Here is a 20888-nt window from a genome sequence, read left to right as displayed (position 1 = left end):
CCTGCTCACGGGCGCGCGGGCAGGCGCGAGGATAAGAGAGGGAACCCGGAATGAGTTTCCGCGCAGTTCCGTCGGGCCGTGTCGGGCTGTGCCGGCGGGGTCGGACCAGGGCAGGCGTGGGTCCGGGGGGGACGGCTTCTGAGTTGGCGGTGCCGCGAACAGGCGCTCGGGGCAGCCCGTGCCTCGCTGAGGTCCCCGCCCCGTCCCGGCCGGGCCGGCTCGCCTGTCAGTCACTGGGGCGGAGGCAGCGGCAGTAGCAGGGCCGGAGACGGAGGGTGAGAAGAGAGCGGGCCTGGCCGAGCCGAGGGGACCTGCCACAGCCCCTTAACTCCACGGACTCTTCGCCCGAGACTTGCGAAGCTGTACCCCTGCGCTTCGTTGGACGCCTCCGTAACCCGCGAAGGGCTCTCTCCCCCGTAACCTCCCACCCCCGTGACCTCTTCCTAGAACCCGAGATCTCACTAGGGTGTTGTGGTACAGGCCATCGACCCTGTGACCCCTTGGTTTTCCCCAGGCCTCGCTTTCCTATGACTCCCTCCTCATAGATTCTGGGGACAGAACCCTGATCTACCATCAGGACCCCCGCCGGCAAACTCCTCACTGACGGCTTTCTCCTAGGAGTTCCCCTCAGTGGGTCTCCTCCAAAGAGCACCCCTTTTGGCCTCTGGCTAGCCCCCCACCCTCAACCGAGGTGGGGCGGCCTCGGCAGCCATGCTTGCCCTGGGACCCCTGTCACCCCACCACTTCCTGGGCACCCAAGCCGGAGTCTAGCAGGGGGCCAGCAGCCAAGAGGCTGGGGCAGGAGACAGGTCACGGTCCACCTCCCTGCTGGGGAGGGAGCAAAGATGGAGCGGCGGGAGGAGCAGCCGGGGGCTGCAGGGGCTGGAGCAGCACCAGCCTTGGACTTCACGGTGGAGAACGTGGAGAAGGTATGAGGGCCCTGGGGAGGGGCACTCCCGTGACAGAGCAGAAGTTCTGGGGACTGACACTAATGCCAGGGCCCAGGCCTGGGCTGGGTGCCCGTTGGGATGGTGCCTCCAAAGCACCTGGCGTTTGCTGTCTCTCTGGTCCAGTCCACAGCAATGCAATGGTGTCTTAGGCTATTTTTGGCCTTCCATAGACACCGGTCCTCTGTGGATACTCTAGGGTCTTGGGATGGTCCCTCCAGGGTGCTGATGGTTTAGACCCTCCAGCCAGACTGGCTACTCTCCAGCTCCATGGGAAATGCATGAGCAGTGCAGTAAGAAACCAGGAATGAGGGAGACTTGCAGCTCAGTCCCCAGAAACCAGAGTGATGCTGAGCCATCCTGGCCCTGTTTTATTGAGCAGGGGCTCAGAAAATAATCTGAAACTAAAACAATCTGGGTCGTGTTTTCTCTCTTCCTTGGAGAAGGGTCCTTCGGTTATTGGATGGAGGCCAGACCACTCCCGGGCAGGCGGAAGTAGGGCTGGCCCCTTGGTTTTGTGCTGGATCCAGGGGGCCTGGTCCTGCTGGCAGCTTCAGGGTCCTTCCCTACTCACCTGCCCACATGGCTTCCTGCCATGGCACTCTCAGGCTCCCCCACTGCTCAGTCTGTCTTTTTCAAACTGCTTCTCTATTTCTTTGCTGGGTTCTGCCCCCAGAGGCTGGGAATGTAGAAATGCTTTCCACCCTGGGATGGATGGGGGAGACGGGGCTACCGTGGTGGAAAACGGAATGATTGCAGATACTCATTTGTTATTCTTGAGCCCCGTTTACCATACCCAGTGGTAAGGATGCATCTTTCTGCTTCTGTTCTCTGCCTGCCTCAGCATCCCAAGAGTCCAGACAAGGAACAGTGGCTATAACTGACTGTCAGGGGGTACAGATAGGGCTCAATCTACTTGGATGGAGCCTGCTTGGGGTGAGAGTCCTGTCCTCACTCGTCCACCCCTTTGGGCTGGGCAGTGTTGGCATGGTGGCGCACTGTTCCATGTGCCTCCAGGGAAATAAACCACTGTTTTCCTACTGTGTGAAGTCCTAATGGAATTGGGACCCTGGGGATTTAGCTAGTTGAGAGCTCCAGGCTAGGCATATGCCAGGGCTGCAGGCCAAGACTTCTCTGGACCAGCTTTTTGGACCCTCTTGTGTGCTCTCGGAGGAGTGTTGTCACCCTCCCTTCCAGTTTGTCTCTGCCCTAGGGCTGCCTGGCAAAGTCTTAGTCCTGCTCAGATTTCACAGTGGCTTTGGTGCCAGCATCTGGAGTGACCTAGGGATGATCCTGGGGGAGCTAAATGGAGCTTTTGGGGTAGATGAGAGCAGCTGTGCCTGGGAGGGCTGGAGGCGGGGGGTGGCTCAGGCTGTTCCATGCTCTTCTCAGGCTTAGCTTCTTCCTTATGGAGCCACTCCTTCCACCCAGGCCTTGCCCTTTACCTCAGGTGCTTTTCCTTTGGGGAACTTGGCCTCCTCTTTTGCTGCTTTCCTGCAGAAGGTCACGCTCCCAACCCCTAAGGTTTTGCTATAAAGAGAAGAGGCTATGGTGGAGTGTGGGCAAGTTCAGGCTCTCAAGATACCGGCCGGACCCCAGGTCCACGAAGCACTGCTGAGCCTGAGCTCTCCCTTCCCGCTCAGCCCCCTGGTCAGAAAGAGAGGACAGTTTTGCAGGACCAAGTCATGGCCTATGTTCTGGGCTCTGGCAGGATCCAGAGTGGCCAGCACCTGCTCAGTCTTGTGCTGTCCTGCAGGCGCTGCACCAGCTCTACTATGACCCCAACATTGAGAACAAGAACCTGGCTCAAAAGTGGCTGATGCAGGCCCAGGTGTCCCCACAGGCCTGGCACTTCAGCTGGCAGCTCCTGCAGCCGGACAAGGTGCCTGAGATCCAGTACTTTGGGGCCAGCGCCCTACACATCAAGATCTCTCGCTACTGGAGTGACATCCCTACTGACCAGTATGAGAGCCTAAAGGCACAGCTCTTCACCCAGATCACCCGCTTTGCCAGTGGCTCCAAGATTGTGCTGACTCGGCTGTGCGTGGCACTGGCCTCACTGGCTCTCAGCATGATGCCCGACGCTTGGCCATGTGCTGTGGCAGATATGGTACGGCTGTTCCAGGCCGAGGACTCACCGGTGGATAGCCAGGGCCGCTGCCTGGCCCTGCTGGAGCTGCTGACAGTGCTGCCCGAGGAGTTCCAGACCAGCCGCCTGCCCCAGTATCGCAAAAGCCTGGTGCGGACCAGCCTGGCAGTGGAGTGTGGGGCTGTCTTCCCACTGCTGGAGCAGCTGCTGCAGCAGCCCAGCTCACCCAGCTGTGTGCGTCAGAAGGTGCTCAAGTGCTTTTCCAGCTGGGTGCAGCTGGAGGTACCGCTGCAAGACTGCGAGGCGCTCATTCAGGCTGCCTTCGCTGCTCTGCAGGACTCAGAGCTCTTTGACAGCAGTGTGGAGGCCATTGTCAATGCCATCTCACAGCCTGATGCCCAGAGGTGAGCCGGTCCCAACCTTCCCGGAGATGGACAGCCTGCTTGGCCAGCCACACATCCATCCATCCATCTGTTCAGTAAACACTAATTGAGTACCTACTAGATGCCTGGCCCTATGCTGAATATACAGCAAGGAACCAAACAAGACATGGTCCTTGTCCTTGCGGTTCAGAGAGGGAGACAGACGTTAGACAATAAACCATCCAACGAATTATTCAGTGAAAATATTTGATTCTCCCTTCTTGTTCTCTTAGTCAGTCGCCCAGTCCTGGCTGCTCTGCTCCTGACTATGCTGCATATCTTTTCCATTCCCACTGCCCCCACCCTAGTGTAAGGTGTCCTCATCTCTCTCCCCATATTACCGAGGGGCTTCCTCACCAGTCCCCTGGTTTTCACACTTGTACCTTTCATTGCCCACCCAGCACCCAGAGAAATCTTTTTAACAATGAGGGTCTAATCTTTCCTTTCTGCTCAGAAATTCCCAGTGGCCCCACACTGCTCTTGGGATAAAGTTCAGAATTTTCAATGTGATTCACAAGGGCGAAGCAGAGCATGGCACCCCAGCCTCGTCTCGAGCCATGCTACTTCCTTTCTTCACTCTCACACAAACTTCTCAGTTTCTTGTGTCCCAGGCTCCTTCCAGCCTCTAGACCATCACATGGACTTGTCATATCATCGTTGCCTGATCCGAAACTTTACTTCCTTGGGAAAGTCCTCATGATTTTTAAGACTCAGTTTGGTCTTCTCTATTATTTTATCTCAGTACTCCCAGTGTTTTTCCTTCTTAGCCTGTAACGCAGTTTCATTATAAATTAATGTATGTCTCCCCATTAGTCTCTCAGCAATGTGAGGACAGGCTCTCTGTCATTTTATTTTGTCACATTGTGCCTGGCAGCACTTGGTAGCAATCATTATTTTTTAAACAGAGGAAAAGTAGGAGTTGCCTACTTGGTGAGGGTCAGGGGTGGGAGAGGGTGGAAGGGGAGCAAGTGTTCCAGGCTTCGGGAGATAGAGCAGGGGCAAAGGCATGTAGTGGGCAGCACCACCATAGACTCAAGGAGCCAAAACAAGGTGAGTGTAATGAGATGTTTCCTCAGGAAATGTTGCTTGAGCATCTGTTTATGTGTGGGGTCTAGGCTGACCACAGGGAGCCTAAAGATGGATAGGTTGATTTCTGCAAGTCAAGAGCTCAGAATCCAGGAGACACATGGATGGGCAAGTGCAGCCTACGCGATGGGTGCTCTAATGGAGGGAGCAGGTTGCCGTCAGAACTGAGAGGAGGCATTTAACCCAGTGTGAGGGTATGAAGGGCTTCCCAGAGGAGGTGCCAACTGAGCTGTGCTTTGAAGGCTGTGTAAGAGTTAGCCAGATGGAGGTGATGGACATGGGGAGGACGTTTCAGACTGACGGAAGAGCCCAAGCAAGAAAGGGTGTGAGAGAGCCTGGCGAGTGGGTGTGATTAAACAGCAAAGTGTAAGGGCCAGTGGTAGGAGACCTAGACCCGCATCATCAAGGCCTTGTTGACCAGGCTTAAGATTTTGGTCTTTGTGCTGAAGAGGATGTAATAAGAGAAAATGGCATGATGAGATTTTTGGTATAAGTTGGGTTGGCTGGGGCAAGCCTGGAAGCCTGATACTTCACATTTCAGAGAAAAGACTTTGAGAATGCTCAGCAGAGCCAGAGGAGGAAATACCATTGAAAGGGATGGCCTGGGGAAGTGGCTGGTGGCTCTAGCCTTGGCATTAGTCATGTTTGTGTTTGAATCCCATATGATTCACTTCCTAGATCTGAGACCTTAGATAAACCACTTTTAAGCCTCAGTTTCTGTTATCAATAAAATGGATCATTATACAGAGTTTAAATAGAAGAATGTGCCCAGGGCCTGACCCTGGTATTCTGGGAATATTTTGGTATGAAGATTCAATAAGAGAATGTTTGTGAGAGCTTGACATCGCATTAATGGCGGTTACTAGTATTTGGTATCATGATTGCTTTGGCAGTTAGTGTGAGCCCTTTCCCATGGCTTCTCAGCTTTTCCACCTTAAGGTGGGTACTAAGTCCTAGGTCAAAGCCTTTCTTGGCTGGCTAGGCTCAGACAATTGGTGGCTAAGGGGAATTGGCAGGGCCAGTGCGTGGGTGATGTGAGGTGTCCTTGGATACACCCAGGTTTACCCGCCTAGCCAGTCTCGAGGGCTTTGGCAGGTAATTGATGCCTCTGCTCCTCTGAACGAATGAGCAAGCAAGGAGCCAGTGAGGGAACCTATAGCCTCCTGAGCGCCCATTGGCTGCAGCCCCCTTGGTTGCTTAGCAACTCTCCCCATTTTCTCAGCTCTGCTCCCAGAGCTCTAATTGCAGGTCTGGGCTGAGCTCAGTGTGAGTGGCAGCCAAGGAGTCCCAGCAGCTCTGCCCCGGCAGCTCAAGCTGACCAACAGGAGCCAGGCCTTTTGAACCCAGGCTCAGCTGTAGTGTTTTAAAGACATCCTCTCTATCTCCCTCCCCCAAACCTAGAAGCCTCGAGGCCTCAGGTGCATTCTGTTTGTTCACAGGTCTCAGGCACAGGTGTCCGGGTGGTAGGAAATCAATGGAAGAGTTTCCTCTATGGGTGGACTGCATCCAGCCTGGAGTCAGTGTTTGGGCCTTGCTCTGTCTAGTCCATTTCCTAACTTTGGCTTGAGAAAGTCATCTTCAGTGGCTTTGAATTTTGGGTCATCCAGCCACTCCCCAGGTGTCCTGACGTTGGCTCTCTCCTTGGCTGAGCTTGCACTCAAGTCACCATTTTCCCACCCCATCCACAGCTGCTGCTGTTTGCCTGGCTCTCTCTCCTTTGAAAAAACTTTTTTCCTGAGATTTGTTTTTCATCCTGGGAAAGCTTGTTGCTGGGGGGCTGGAGAAGGGAAAAAAGATGAATTAGACAGGCTCATGGGAGCTCCCATCAGTTAGAATTTGAGATATGTACTGAGAGCTGCATAGATCCTTTGAGGAAATTCAGGTTGGGCCCTGAAACAGAAGCAGACCTATAGCAGTGCACGGGGCTGTCTTAACTTGGAATCTGTCACTGTTTGCTCTGTGACCTTGAGTAACGCTCTGACCTCTACTGGGCTATATTGTCCTTGATTTATCCCGTTATGAGGCAGAGATGAGACAAATTAAGAACTTTGATTACCTACTGTGTACATGAATTTTGAAGATGTGAGGGAGCCTTGGAATTCAGTGAGGATGCTGTGGGGGTAGGGCACTACCTCCTGCTGCCATCTCAGCTACTGGGCAGCTCATGGGCCATGGCCTTGGCCCTGCCCCTACTCATTGTGCCGGAGTCTGGCCTGAAGGTGCCCATTGTCTTGTGGTGCAGCCCGTGTCAGGGCCATGAGACAAGCCATCCCCGCCGTCTCCAGGCCACACCCTCTGGAGCTGTCTCTGGGCTGCGGGTAATCTGGTATGAACGTCTTGTCCCACCAGAACCGGGATGTGGAGGCCAGCATCCTGGACTGGTTGCCTCTTGTCCTTCTCATCCTTTGCCTAAGGTTACCTTGCTGGGGCTACCTCCTAGCAAGCTGCTTGGGGCAAGTCCAGATAGAACTCCTTCTGGATTTTCGGTACTGCCTCCCCTCCATAGATTGCTATGGTGACACTATGATTGGCAGTAGAGGGATTTCCCGCCCCCCCCCCCCCCACCCCGGAGAGTATCCCTCTGCTTAGTCTTGTCTCCACAGAGCAGGCAGCTGGGGATGGAGCTAGCCTTCTCTCAGTCTCCTTTGTATATTCTGCTTCCTCTGCTCCTTCCTTAGAGATCACTGTGCTTCAGTGCTCTGGCTCAGACCCTTTTCTCATTCAGCACTTACGCATGCACACATGCTAAGTCGATTCAGTCGTGTCTGACTCTTTGCGACCCTACGGACCATAGCCCACCAGGCTCCTCTGTCCATGGGATTCTCCAGGCAAGAATACTGGAGTGGGTTGCCATGCACTCCTCTCATTCGACACTTAATTCTTGGTCACTTTCCATCTATTCCCATAGCTGTTTGCTGATGATTCCAAAATCTATGCCTCTTGCTCTAACCTCTCCATTGGGCTTTAGGTTTTTATATCCAGTTCTCTCTGAACACTTCTACCTGCCTATTTCCCTGGGTACCTCTGATTCAGTATGCCTAACACTGAACTTAATACATTCTGGCCTCCCTTTAAATTTATTACTGTCCCCATTCATCGTCTCCTCCAGGTCTCAGTAATATTTCCACCAGGGAGACTTGTTCTTGACTCTTAGCTATCCTCCTATCCCTGTTTTATCTCTGAGTTCCCTCTGAGTTCATTCCCTCCCTTACTGCCACCAGACTCCTTAGGAGTTAGGATTTGGAGTTAGGAGTGGAGGGTGGGGGTTGATGCTCTCGGCAGCTGTTGCTGTCTCCTGAAGTTTTTAACAAGACTCTTCTGTCTTACCTCTCCTGTCTCCTATCCTCGTTCAATCTCCCCTGATACTGATGGTATTAGTTTCCTACAGCTGCCATAATAAGGTACCACACCCTGGCATATGCGACAGAGATCTATTGTCTCACAGCTATGGAGCTTGGACGTCTGAAATCAAGGTCTCAGCTCCCTCTGAAACCTGTAGGAGCACCCTTCCTTGCCGCCTCCCAGCTTCTGGTGCTTTGCTGGCAATCTTTGGTGTTCTCTCGGCTTGCTGCATGATTCCAGCCTCTTCCTTTTTTGTCACATGTCATCCTTCCTGGAGGTCTCTGTCTTCACATGAATGTCTTCTTTCAAGAACATCAGTCATATTGTATTAGGGCCACCCCCCTACTCTCTGATCTAATCTGCAGTGACCCTGTTTCCAAATCAGGTCACATTCTGAGCTACTAAGGTTAGGGCTTCAACACATCTTTTTTGGGGAAACAGTTCAATCCATAGCTCTCTTATTCTCTGGCCCCCCAAAATTTATTTGTCCTCCCCACATGCAAAACACATTCACCTCATCCTAACTTCCCTAAAAGTCTTAAGCCATTCAAGCATCAGCTCTAAGTCCAACTGGAGGACACAGGTCCAGCCACACTTTCTTTTTGTATGTCCTTTCCAGAGTTCTCCTGGAGGTCTCTGACCTAAAGGTATTCCCAAATTGGGCAACGTCAAACCTGCCACATAGGCCTCGCCCCTGACCTCTTTCTTGCTTTGGCTTTGATGTGGAAAGTGGGTCTTTGATGGACAACAGAGAGATTGTGCCTTTCTCCCAAAGCTGGTGGGGGATGGGCAGACAGTTCTGATGCGTCTCCTCACCCTCTGCCTCCAGGTACGTGAACACACTCCTAAAACTCATCCCACTGGTGCTGGGACTGCAGGATCAACTGCGACAGGCAGTACAGAATGGGGACATGGAGACCTCCCACGGCATCTGTCGCATTGCTGTGGCTCTGGGCGAGAACCACTCCCGGTGAGGAGAGGGGCAACTGCAGGTGGGATAGCAGGACCCTCAAAGAAGTAAGGGAGGTAGAAGGACCTCCCCATGTCTTCTCCCTCCCAGGGCCTTGCTGGACCAGGTGGAGCACTGGCAGAGCTTCCTGGCCCTCGTCAACATGATCATGTTCTGTACGGGCATCCCTGGCCACTTCCCTGTCAACGAGACCACCAGCTCCCTGACCCTCACCTTCTGGTACACACTGCAGGTGTGTCACGAGACCTTCAGGGGACCTGGGCCGTGATGGAAGAAGGGGGTCATGGCATCTGTGGCTAACTCTCCTCCCTGCTTCTCTCAGGATGACATTCTGTCCTTTGAGGCAGAGAAACAGGCTGTGTACCAGCAGGTGTACCGGCCAGTCTACTTCCAGCTGGTGGATGTGCTTCTGCACAAGGCCCAGTTCCCTTCTGATGAAGAATATGGATTCTGGTCCTCAGATGAGAAGGAGCAGTTCCGAATTTACAGGTGACGCTAGCAGGCCAATCCTAGCTCTAAAGGGAGTCCTGAGATAATGAAGGCAGTGAGGGGAGGGGCCCAAGGCCAGGTTCCATGAATCCTGGGCCTCGCTTCTCTGTTCTCTAGGCACTTTGGCGGGGCTATGAGGGAACTGGGGTGGGCTCCCGTGCTTGGGAGAGGCATCCAGGCAGTGTATAAGGCCTTCATCTGCTTCTTAGGGTGGACATCTCAGACACGCTCATGTATGTCTATGAGATGCTGGGGGCCGAGCTCCTCAGCAACCTCTATGACAAGCTGGGCCGTTTGCTCACCAGCTCAGAGGAGCCCTACTCCTGGCAGGTACCTCCCCAGCCTGATTCCCTCAGCCCTCCCAGATCTGTCACATCCTCCTCCTCAGCCAAGCCAGTAGCATCCTCTTTCCCCAGCACACAGAGGCCCTGCTCTATGGCTTCCAGTCCATCGCAGAGACCATCGATGTCAACTACTCTGATGTGGTGCCTGGGCTCATTGGCCTCATCCCACGGATCAGCATCAGCAACGTGCAGCTGGCAGACACCGTCATGTTCACCATTGGTGAGACTTGCCCCACACCCTTGAGCACATCCCCAGAGCCACAGCACACATACCCAGCCCACTTGCTGGGTCCTGTCCAAAGTGGGAGACATAAGTGCGCACACACACAATCAGAAACTGCAACCAGTTGACTGTTCTGGCATGTGTAGGGGTCCTTGATACAGTGCGCTGAGCTGCAGTTCAGTGAGGCTAGTTCGTTGCCACTGCAACATGGCGTGGGGCCTCTTCCGAGTAACTCCTTCCCGCTTATCATCAGTAAGGTCGTGTTTGATCCCGTATGTGCGTATTTGCTCATCCCATATTCTGAACACACAGCACTCTCTCTGCTCAGCAGCTCCAGCTCTACCCTGCCAGGAGATGTGCCTGCCTTGCAGGGACCTGGCACACAGCCAGCCTGGCCTGCCTCAGATGTCTTCCCTTCTTCCCCCAGGAGCTCTATCTGAGTGGCTGGCTGACCACCCCGTCATGATCAACAGCGTTCTACCCCTTGTGCTGCATGCCTTAGGCAATCCCGAGCTCTCTATCTCTTCTGTGTCCACCCTCAAGAAGATCTGCCGAGAGTGCAAGTATGACCTGCCGCCCTACGCTGCCAACATCGTGGCTGTCTCCCAGGTATCCCAGGGCACTGGGTGCACCTGGGCCTCAGGGCACAGTCTGCCCCGCACTGACACCATGTTCCTTCTCTTTATCCCTAGGATGTGCTGATGAAACAGATCCATAAGGTGAGTTCATAAGTTTCTAGGGGGCTCGGCTGTTTGAGGTATTGGGGGGATCTGAAGAAATCCTGTCTTCTGCCTTTGTGCCTTATTCTCTGTTCTTGGAACCTTCCCCAAGAGGTTCATTCTTCCCACCCACAACCAGGTGTGTCTGGGACTGACCCTCCATGTTCTGCCCCACAGACGAGCCAGTGCATGTGGCTCATGCAGGCGCTGGGCTTCCTGCTATCAGCCTTGCAAGTGGAGGAGATCCTTAAAAACCTGCACTCGCTCATCTCACCATATATCCAGCAGCTGGAGAAGCTGGCAGAAGAGATAGTGAGTGAACTGTTGCACGTGCGTGTGTGTGTATGTGTTGTATGTGGCCACAAGCAGCAGTGGGTCTCTGGGGCTGCCCTTTGTGTGGGCTGTGGCTTAGCTGCTGAGGGGTGGGCTGGAGCTGGCAGTCAGGGCTGGGAGATCCAGAGCTTGGTTCCCTTCTCCCCATAGCCTAATCCTTCCAACAAGCTGGCCATTGTCCACATCTTGGGGCTTCTCTCCAACCTCTTCACCACACTGGACGTCAGTCACCATGAGGATGATCATGAAGGCCCTGAGCTCCGGAAGCTGCCAGTGCCACAGGGACCTAACCCCGTGGGTGATGTTGTCATTGCCACCCCCTCCCCACCCTGTGGGAATGTCATAGTCACCCCTGAACTCTATGGGTAATGTTGTCATTGTTTCCCTGGCCTCATGGGGCATGATGCATTTGGTCCTTTGACCCTGTGAATGACCCTCCCACTGCCCCCTGCTCTGTAGGGAGTGATGTCATTGTCTCACTCAGTCCTGTGATGATGTTGTCTTTGTTCCTAGCCTAACTGGGGTGGTAGTATAGTGTTTCCTTCTCCCCATGGGGGACACTGACATTATACATCCTAAGTGATGTAATTATGGTACCCTGTTTAACCCCCAACTCTATGGGGCCTTCTACTTCAGCCTTCACCGTCCTCTACAGGCACTCAGGATGCTACCTACTCCACATATAATAGTTCTTGCCTTTGAGTGGCTTTTGGTTTAGAGGAAATACATATAAACAGATTGTCACAAAGCACTGTGATAAGTGCTGTGGTAACTTGGGCACAGGACGTTGGGGTGACTACTTATGAGCTGTTTAGTCTGGGACAAGCCTCAGCTGCCCATTCAAAGCTACGAACATCGGGATATCTGATGCTCATCTTATAGAACTGTGCTGAACAGCAGGTGTAGTCTTGATTAAAAGTACTTTGCATACTGTAGAACTCTGTACAGATGTGAGGCGCCGCTTTAGCCATTGTTCCAAGTACCCCTCCAGTGTTTTCTCCTGGAGAAAAGGTAGCCACAGTATCCTGGTCCCTCTGCTCAACTCCCCACCCCAGTGTCGGTCACCCTTTTGGCTCCAGACCAAACCAAAGCCACTGTCCTCCCAAAGAACCCCTCCTCCTTCTATGGTAGTCATCATCCCTCCTTCCCTCACCTCCCAGGACCTCTGCTCCACCATAAGCTGCCTGTATCTACGCATCCCTTGGGGCTCTCTACCGTAAGCCTATCTGGGTGAGACAGCATCTCTGCTTCTTCAGGGGCTGGTCCATAGGCCTTTGGCACTAAAATGCTTTTACTGAGCCGAAGTAGATAGGGAGTGACTTTTTAAAAAGATTACAAAGTTTTAATAGTCTTCTGAAGCTTGCAGTTTGAGGCTTCCTCTAAGATGATCCCTAGAATTCAGGGTATCTTTGATTCATTGGGGTTCAGCAAAGCACTCCTTCCCCAGGGTCCTGTGTACCAAGTCTTCAGCGTGCAGTCTGGGGTAATAGGTTTGAAACTCCTGGCCTACCTCCAACTACCAAGTAGTCCTTCTCGGGTGGGTGAGAGTGGTATGGGGGCACCTCACTTCTTCCTGTGTCTTCAGGTGGTGGTGGTACTGCAGCAGGTCTTCCAGCTTATTCAGAAGGTGCTGAGCAAATGGCTGAATGATGCCCAGGTGGTAGAGGTGAGTGCTGACCCTTGCCATCAGCCCCCATGGTGACTCTGCTCAGAAATGGAGCTTCCACCACCTCAGCTTGCTATGATCTGGAGGAGGTGAAGGAGACGAATCCTACCTCATGGATGCTCAGAATCTCTGGGGAAGAAACTTCCTGGTGTCACAAGAAATGCTGCACCCAAGGCTGTGATGCTGGGGCTGAGTGACAGTCAAGGATCCATTTTAGCATCCAGCACCTGTCTTGGTTCCATCCAGTTCAGGAGTTTCTCGCTATTGTTGCTCCCTGAGAGGCCGTGGTGGAGATGTGAGGAGCTGGAGTTACGTTACAGAGTTCCATCCTCAGCCCCTCTGAGAAGGGCCTTTCAGCCTCTTGCCTTCCAGGGTGAGGGTCAGACTAGCCTATCTTCCAGGGTTCACGCAGCCAGGCAGGGGTGGTGGGTAAGGGCCCTTTTTTGGGCCTCCGTTCTGTTGCATCCAGTGGTGACCTGCTGACCAGGCCCCCTCTTCTTTCTTCCCAGGCAGTGTGCGCTATCTTTGAGAAGTCCGTTAAGACGCTGCTGGATGACTTTGCCCCCATGGTGCCACAGCTGTGTGAGATGCTGGGGCGGATGTACAGCACCATCCCCCAGGCCTCCGCTCTTGACCTCACTCGACAGGTGGGCCTTTATCCCAGGCAGAGATCTGACCCAGGGATTGGGCGGATGGGTGGAGTAGGGTGGATGGTTGCTCTGGCAGGAGTCCTCGCCTGCATTCCAGGGACGCTGGCCTGTCGTGGTGGGCCAGGGCCTCTGCTGACCAGCACTCCCTGCTTTTTGCAGCTGGTCCATATCTTTGCTCATGAGCCTGCCCACTTTCCCCCCATTGAGGCCCTCTTCCTGCTCGTCACCTCCGTCACACTCACCCTCTTCCAGCAAGGTAGGTCCCGACCAGGGTCTCTGCTGCTGCCGCCACTGCCACTGCCTCTGCTTCCCTGACCGGGGAGCCACAGCTGCCCACTCTGTTCTCCTCTCTCCCCTGAGTTGCACATGGGTTTTGATGGGAAAGTAATGGGATCAAGCACAGCACAGTTGTCACCTTACAGATAGTTGACACCTTAGGTGGAAGTGGACAAGAGAGTGAATGATGTCTTCTCCTGGGCTCAGGGCCAGGCCGGATGTGGGGGAAGGTGGGGCTGGAAGCTCTAAGGGTGGCTGGCTCCATTTCCTTTGGGATAGATTGAAAGCTGACAAGAACATGGGCTTCGAAGTCAGCTAGACCTAGATTCTAAGCTCATCACCACCAACTAGTTGTGTGACCTTGGGCAAGTCACATACCTTTTCAGAGCCTTTGTTTCGATATCTGTGAAATGGGGATGTCAGATACTTGCTAGGATTGTTAATAGGTATTAAAGTAGCATCTTTCGGGCCCCTGGCTTGGGGATTTTGCACATGATGTACTCACAGAGTGCTGGTTCCTTTCCCTGCATTGAGACTCATTCCTTTCTAGGCCAGAAGCCTTTGGCTGTGACCCCAGCCCCCCAGTCACTACGGCCCTCTGCCTGAGAGAAGTTGGGAGTGGGGGGCTCCAGGCTTCCCCTGCTGCCTAACCCAGGCTTCTCACTTGGAGAAGAAACAACGTTGTTCCGTCAGCCACCTGAGTTTGCCTAGAGTCACGCTCACAGGCTTGAGGCTCACCAGGAGTCTTAGCTGGAGTCAGAGTGCTCTCTGCTTCTGTCCTCAGTATTTGGTCCCCTGATGCTGACCTCTGCTCTGGTGGACCATGGGTTGTTTCCAGAGTGGGGAGAAATCTGAGCCAGAACCCGGATGTGGTCCTCCTCAGCCTCACCTCCCCCCCCCCTCCACGGCCACTGTTCATCTGGATCGCCTCAGCAATCTTCTGACTGGTTTCCCTGGCATCTGCCCTTCTCCAACCCGTTCTGCACCCAGCAGCTGTAATATTTTTTATAAGACACAAATCTGAGCACTTTGCCCTACCCGGCTTAAGGCCTTTCCGTTGCTCCCCGTCACCCTCAGGTTATGGTCCCCACTGCCCGCCACCACGTGACATAGACCTGCATACTTCTCATCGGTCATTCCTGAACGGCTTCAGCAGTCCAGCCACCCTGATATTTCCCCCATCATGTCCCCTTTGATCTCTGTACCCTGCTCCTCTGCCTGGATTGCCCTGTGCCCTTCACTGGGTGAGCTCTCTCTCCTCCATGCCTTACCCCTGCATCAGTCCTCGGAAGCTTCTCTAAGGCAGAGCTGGGTGCTTCTGACCTTGCGCCAGAACTGCATGGGCACGCACCGCTGATACAGCGTTGATCACACTCAGTAAGCAGCTTCCATGACTGCCTCCCTCCCTGGACTAAGCCCCTCAAGGGCAGGCTTGGGTCTCTTCTGAATCTCTCAGAACAAGGGCAGCAGAGACCAGACACCAGACATTGTTGAAGAAAGGAGGCAAGGTCTCCTGGCTCTTGGAGCCTTTCTTCCTCACTGTCCAGCCTACCTCTAGCAGGGCGCTGAACCTCAAACCTGCCATCTACAGGGACCCCAGGCTTGGGTACGTTGGGCCTCACTTTACAGGACTTGCCCCCTCAGTTTAGGGGGCAGATGTGGAAGGGACAGGCTTTATCAAGCGCTTCTCACAGCCTGAAGGAATTAGGGAAGAGATGATTACCGACTTGAGAGTCAGGGAAACTGAACGTGGATGGCTTGCACAAGATCACACAGCTGCTTCGTGGTATCTCAGGCAGGGGTTCCCACAGCGTCTCCCCCTGAGAGTGGGGCGGCCAGGCAGGGGCTCCAGGCCACGCCTCGTCCTTGCTGAAGGTGTCATCAGAACTGGAGGCAGGACAGTGTCCAGCATCCTACTTGTTGGGCCTGTTGGTTGTCTTACAGGACAGGCTGCCCCCCTCACCTGCTTCGCTGTCCCAGTCTTGCCATACCTTCCTCGGGCTCTGCCCTCCCACTGCACCGTGGGGTGGCACTCTGACTGGTTTCCCTTTCTTCGTGCGCCCAGATGGTGGGAGGGGGTCGTCAGCCCTGAGCCTGGCTCTCTGCTGAGTCTGCGTCCATGCGGAGGGGCATTGTGGGCGGGGCTCTCATTTTTGCCTCATCATGCAGCTCCTTCCCCTGGGCCTTGACTGGCCAGCCCCACAGCATATCAGGCACTGCCGAACCCAAGAAGGAGTCTTCTGGATTAAGAGAACCCTGTAGATTCCTTTCTTTGGTTAGACCAAGAGCCCTAAGGGCAAGGAAGGGAGCGGACACCTGCTCAGACCATGATGCCCGGGAAGGGCTTTCAGCCAGGCCTCCCATGGCAGTACCAAGGACCAATCTCCCGCCAGCCCTGCCCTCCTTTTGATGATGAGTGATGGGGAGGTATGTGATCAGAAGCAGTGTAGGGCCACTGCAGTATGCCAGAGGCCACAACAAGAGTGTGGGGGCTGTTTGTCCAGCTACATGGTGGCCAGCATTGCTCAAGCACTGCAGGGTCCCTTGGGGACTGACCTGAGGAGGAGTAGGTGGAAGGCCCCTTGGGAGGGAGCTGGGGCAGACCGTCCTTCACTTTGCCGTCTCTTTCTGTTGGGCTTCTCCCAGTTCATGGTTTTTGTATGTTTTGTTTCTTTATCTTGCTTCCTGCTGCTCATGTGCCCCCACGCTGTCTCCCTGCAGGCTCTCAGTCCCACATAACTATATGAGGTTGAGTTGCTGTTTGTATAATTTTTTCTTAAGTTCCATCTTTATTATATTTTAGGGCCCAGGGATCATCCTGATATTGTTGATTCATTTATGCAACTCCTGGCACAGGTGTGTTTTAGTTTTATTCATTCACGTTCTGTTCTCTCTCTTTCTCTTTCTCTTATGTTGAAATTCAATTTAAGCCTATTTTTAGCTTTCTGTTGACAAATTTTTTTTTTCTGTTCAGTTGAATAGAGTTTCTTCATCTGTTTCCGTGGAAGTTGACAATCCAACATCCTCCTTTAGTGCCCCTTTGCCTCAACTAGCTCAGTCCTCCACAGAGACCAGGGAGAGGCTGATCCTGAAGGGAGGGAGCTGGGCTGGCCTGAGGGGTGGGCATGGGAGGGGGTGGTAACCGTGCCCAGCAGCTCCTGTGGGCCCGAAGTGACCAAAGGGCTCAGGGCCAGGACCGGAGTGGAAGGGCCTGGGGTTCGCTGTCCCTGTGCTCCTGCGGGGAACGGCCTGCCTCAGTGCCCCCAGCCTGCTCTTGAGAGGTAGGCTGGGAGGAGCTCCGAGGGAGGGGCCAAGCTGAATGTGCTGCAGTGGAGCCCAGAGCTGGGCTGTCGCTGGGCTGCCGGACAGGTCCTGCTGCTGCTGGGAGGTGGGGTGCTGGCTCCATTGCGAGATGTGTTTGGTGTGTGTTCAAGTGTGTCGGAACTGACTCGCGTGTTTTGAGTCCGGTTTGGGCAGGGAATAGAAATCACATGGCTGCTGTAAGTAGTATGTGTGTTGTTCTGAGTGTCAGAATAAGTGTGTAGTTGTCATGAGCCTGTGCACTGATGGGTGTGGTGTGCTGACGTGCGTCAGACATGGACGGAGTTTGAGTGGCGATGTTTGTTGGAGGTGTGTGTGTTGGGCTGTGGGAGTGCATGTTATGGGGGGTAGGAGTATATGTGGTAGTGGTGTGTCCGTATGAGGGGTTGTATGTTTGGGGAGATGTGTGTGTCAGGCTGTGGGGATGTGGGGTTAGTATGTGTGTCAGGGAGCTCCTGTGAGTTGGGGGCTCCTATGGGTTGGGGTCCATGATGTGTTTCTTTGTTTAATCACTCCACAAGTATTTTTTCAGTGTGTTATACGTGCTTGGTCATGTGGTAGGTGCTGAGAGTGTAATGGTGAGCAAAAGCAGACACGGTTCTTACCCTCTTGGAACTTACAACCTAGTAGAGGGGGTGTAGGAGGAGGGGGAATGGACAGTGTGCTCTGGGCCTGGGTGGACATGTGTGTGAGGGTGTATCTTTGGGGCGAGGACATTTGAGTGTGGGTGTGCGTGGGGAGAGTGCACATGTTGGAGAACTGGGTAGGATGAGGGCATGGGTGTGTGGACATGGTTTGGGGATACAGGGTTGGGGTGGGATGTGAATGTGTAGCAAGGGTGTGTTGCAAATGGGGAGAGTGGTGTACACAAGGGATGTGATTGAGGTGTGATAGAGGGTAAGTGGGGCATTTTAAGTGAGGGGGCATGTGGGGCTGTTTGCGCTTGAGTGAAAATGAGGGAGTGGAAGGTATATGAAGGCTGGAGCGTTGGGGGTTGATGTGGAACGCACTGGGGGGCTGCTGGGGGACAGCAGTGCTTGATGACTGTGGGAGCTGTGCAGAGCATCTCCTGTGACCTGAGGGTGTGCCATTCGTGCCTTGGTACCACTTGGGGTGAGCTCTCAGCCCCTAGACTCCATCTGCTTCCCCTAACATGGCAGCCCTGGCTCCTGGGCTGGGTATGGATGAGAAGGGCCCGGACACAGGCTGTCCTGGGTGAGAGATGGGGCCATGGCTCCTCTTCCTAAGCTGAAGAGTTTCTGAGGAATGCAGGCAGGACATAGGAGGGGGGCTGTGAACTGGGCTCCCTGTCCAGCTGCCATGTCTGCCCTGTTAACAAATCAAGGGGGCCTCAACTGCCTCTGTGAATCAAAGTGAAGTCACTGCTGGCAACCTGGAGCCTGCAGGAGGTCTGGCTCTGGTGGTGAGGGGTGGGGTGGGGTGATGTGTTTGCTCGGGGGTGACTGGGGCCCAAGCTGTGGCATTATGACTCCCAACCTCTCTCATGCACATGTACGTTCATGTACACATACACATACAAGGCATCCCTTGGCTGCTCCCCTCCTGACATACTGAACTCTGGAGTGGTCTCGTTCCCCAGAGATGGCTGGGTGGCTGGTTTTGGCAGCCTTCACTTGTGGTGTGTGAGGTTGGGGCCTGGGTGGCAGGTGAGTGGGAGGATGATTCTTAAAAGTCGACTAGGGCTGGGCTTACCAGCTCCACCTCCTGCAGGCTCTGAAGCGGAAGCCAGATTTGTTCCTATGTGAACGACTGGATGTCAAAGCTGTGTTCCAATGTGGTAAGTGGGGTGCCAGGTGGACAGGTGGGCCTGGGGCCCCCTCGGGAGGATCCCTGAGCCCCATCTGATCTGCCTCTGCCTCTCTCACAGCTGTGCTGGCCCTCAAGTTCCCCGAAGCACCTACTGTCAAGGCCTCCTGTGGCTTCTTTGTGAGTCCCTTGCTGACCCCCAACCCCCTCCGCCATCCTTATACCCAGCCCACCCTGCCCAGGACTCTGTGGGGTAGGGGTTTGGTGTGCTGGCCTTGTCTCCAGGGAGACGGGGAGAGAGTGGGGGCTGACAGGCCTCTCTACCCTCTGTAGACAGAGCTGCTGCCGCGGTGTGGGGAAGTAGAAACTGTGGGAAAGGTGGTACAGGAGGATGGCCGTATGCTGCTCATAGCAGTGCTGGAGGTGAGACGGAGCGGGTGGGGGAGGGGGTTTGGGGATGGGGTGGCCCGCACTGCTGAGGCAGCTGCCCTCCTGGGAAGCTTGCACCTTGGTTCCCTAAACTCTGTTTCTTCATCAAGTAAATGGCTGGAAGTCTTTAGGTTGCTGTGAGGATCAGCTATCATGTGTCAAGTAGCACTCATCATGTGCACTGTGGCTGAGGAACTGCCCGGGAGTGGGTGGTGTGGCTGGGCTCTCTTGCTGCAGACGGGGCAAGGCCCTGATGTGCTGAGAACCCATCTCCCTCAGGCCATTGGGGGCCAGGCCTCCCGCAGCCTCATGGACTGCTTTGCCGACATCCTATTTGCTCTGAACAAACACTGCTTCAGCCTCCTGAGCGTGTGGATCAAGGAGGCGCTTCAGGCACCTGGCTTTCCCTCCACCCGCCTCAGCCCGGAACAGAAGGACACCTTCAGCCAACAGATCCTTCGGTGAGCAGAGCTGGCAGGGCCTGGGCTTGGGTCGCGGGGAGGCGGAGGCCGTGGTGGATGGTGCTAACTTGCTCTCCCTTCTCTCCTTCAGCGAGCGAGTAAACAAGAGGCGGGTGAAGGAGATGGTGAAAGAATTCACACTGCTGTGCCGGGGGCTACATGGCACAGATTACACAGCTGACTACTGAGGGGCGCCCCCGTCCCACCCACACCTCCTCCTCACCTCTCCTTGTCCCCAAAGAGTAAACTTGAACCCTCACGGCACGGCTGTCTCTGCTTCCTTTCCACTGCCACCACCACCTAACTGGATGACCTCAGATGACCTGGGGGAAGGAGGGGAGGATGCCTGGGCCCAGGCCTTGGTAGGGCATGATGGAGCCAACCTTTAGCTTTTAGAGTGCAGGGGGCACTGCTACAGCCAAGCTGCCTAGACTGGAGCCATCCAAATACTGCCCTTGCCCTTGGGGTAGGTGGGGACTGCAGTAGTGTCAGCAACCTGCCCCCCAAATTAAATTAGTCCCAGTGTTTATGCATGCATACACTTATTTAACCACCAGTGCTGAATACTAGACCACTAATTGTGCCATGCCTTGTTCTGTCTGAACAAAGGCTGATCTAGTCCATAGCAACCATACTACTCACTAAACTGGGAGAATGGACCCAGTGAGGAAGGCTCCGTGGAGGAAGTTTCATTTCTGAGGGCAGTGGGAGGTTTCCTAGGTAGAGGACTTGGGGCCTTGGACTGGAAGTGAGGTGAGGCTGGGCTCATTTGGGAGGGAAGAAATGGAGAGTGGCTTTAAATTCCAAGGTGGGTTTCTTGTGTGGGGTTATGGAGGCACCCAAAACTTACACTTGGTTCAGGAGAGCTATAGAAAGCAGGGCTGAGTAGGTGGGAGAGGAGGTATGGTGGCCCCCAGAGGAAGAGGAAGGCAAGCCCTAGTGTTGTCTGCAAAACCATAGCTCCCCACCACTGTGGTACCTGACATGATGGGCAGGGCTTGGTCAGGACCAAGGACAGCTCCTGGCCTGCTGTTGCTCTGGTCCCATATTCTCTCCCTTTCTGTCTCAGCCTCCTGCCTCTCAGGCATCCCAGCCTTCTCAGTAAGATTGGAGCAGGACTGGGTTTTCCTCACTCCCAGGCTTGAGCCATGAGTGTCCTTGGAGGTGATAGGAGAACTGGTTATTCCCATGTTTGTCTCAGTCTTTCTCCTGTTTTCCCAATCTCTGCAAGTTCTGTGTCCTACATTCTTCATCCTCATTCAGTCTCTTCCCACACCAACCAGCATCAGGCTCTCTTTCATGTCATTCCCTGAAGTTACTCTGTCCTCTTTCCCTTACCCCTCCTCCACCCCAT

The 20888-nt window shown here is 54.3% G+C and overlaps 1 protein-coding gene across 5 annotated transcripts; it reads left to right on the top strand.

Annotated features, from left to right (window-relative positions):
* Positions 1-88: 88 nt before the first annotated feature.
* Positions 89-19798, top strand: IPO13 (importin 13). Of its 5 annotated transcripts, XM_043878399.1 has the most exons (20): positions 89-929; positions 2704-3440; positions 8716-8856; positions 8947-9088; positions 9179-9345; positions 9555-9675; positions 9762-9909; positions 10340-10521; positions 10605-10631; positions 10809-10943; positions 11115-11258; positions 12550-12630; positions 13140-13277; positions 13440-13536; positions 16360-16412; positions 18609-18675; positions 18766-18824; positions 18978-19067; positions 19353-19534; positions 19626-19798. In XM_043878399.1, exons 1-20 carry the CDS (start codon positions 846-848, stop codon positions 19720-19722), a joined length of 2892 nt encoding a protein of 963 aa, XP_043734334.1. In that variant the 5' UTR covers positions 89-845; the 3' UTR covers positions 19723-19798. The 5 variants fall into 5 exon arrangements, 3 of the variants coding, with proteins under 3 accessions (XP_043734334.1, XP_043734335.1, XP_043734336.1); XR_006335983.1 differs by lacking the exons at positions 16360-16412; positions 19353-19534; positions 19626-19798 and having other exon boundaries at positions 18978-19060; XR_006335982.1 differs by lacking the exons at positions 18766-18824; positions 18978-19067; positions 19353-19534; positions 19626-19798 and adding an exon at positions 14634-14800.
* Positions 19799-20888: the final 1090 nt, after the last annotated feature.

The sequence above is a fragment of the Cervus elaphus genome, chromosome 20, assembly GCF_910594005.1.
Source record: "Cervus elaphus chromosome 20, mCerEla1.1, whole genome shotgun sequence".
NCBI classification, from domain to species: Eukaryota; Metazoa; Chordata; class Mammalia; order Artiodactyla; family Cervidae; genus Cervus; species Cervus elaphus.
Note: the sequence above shows the minus strand (reverse complement) of the source record. Positions and strands in the feature narration are given on the sequence as shown.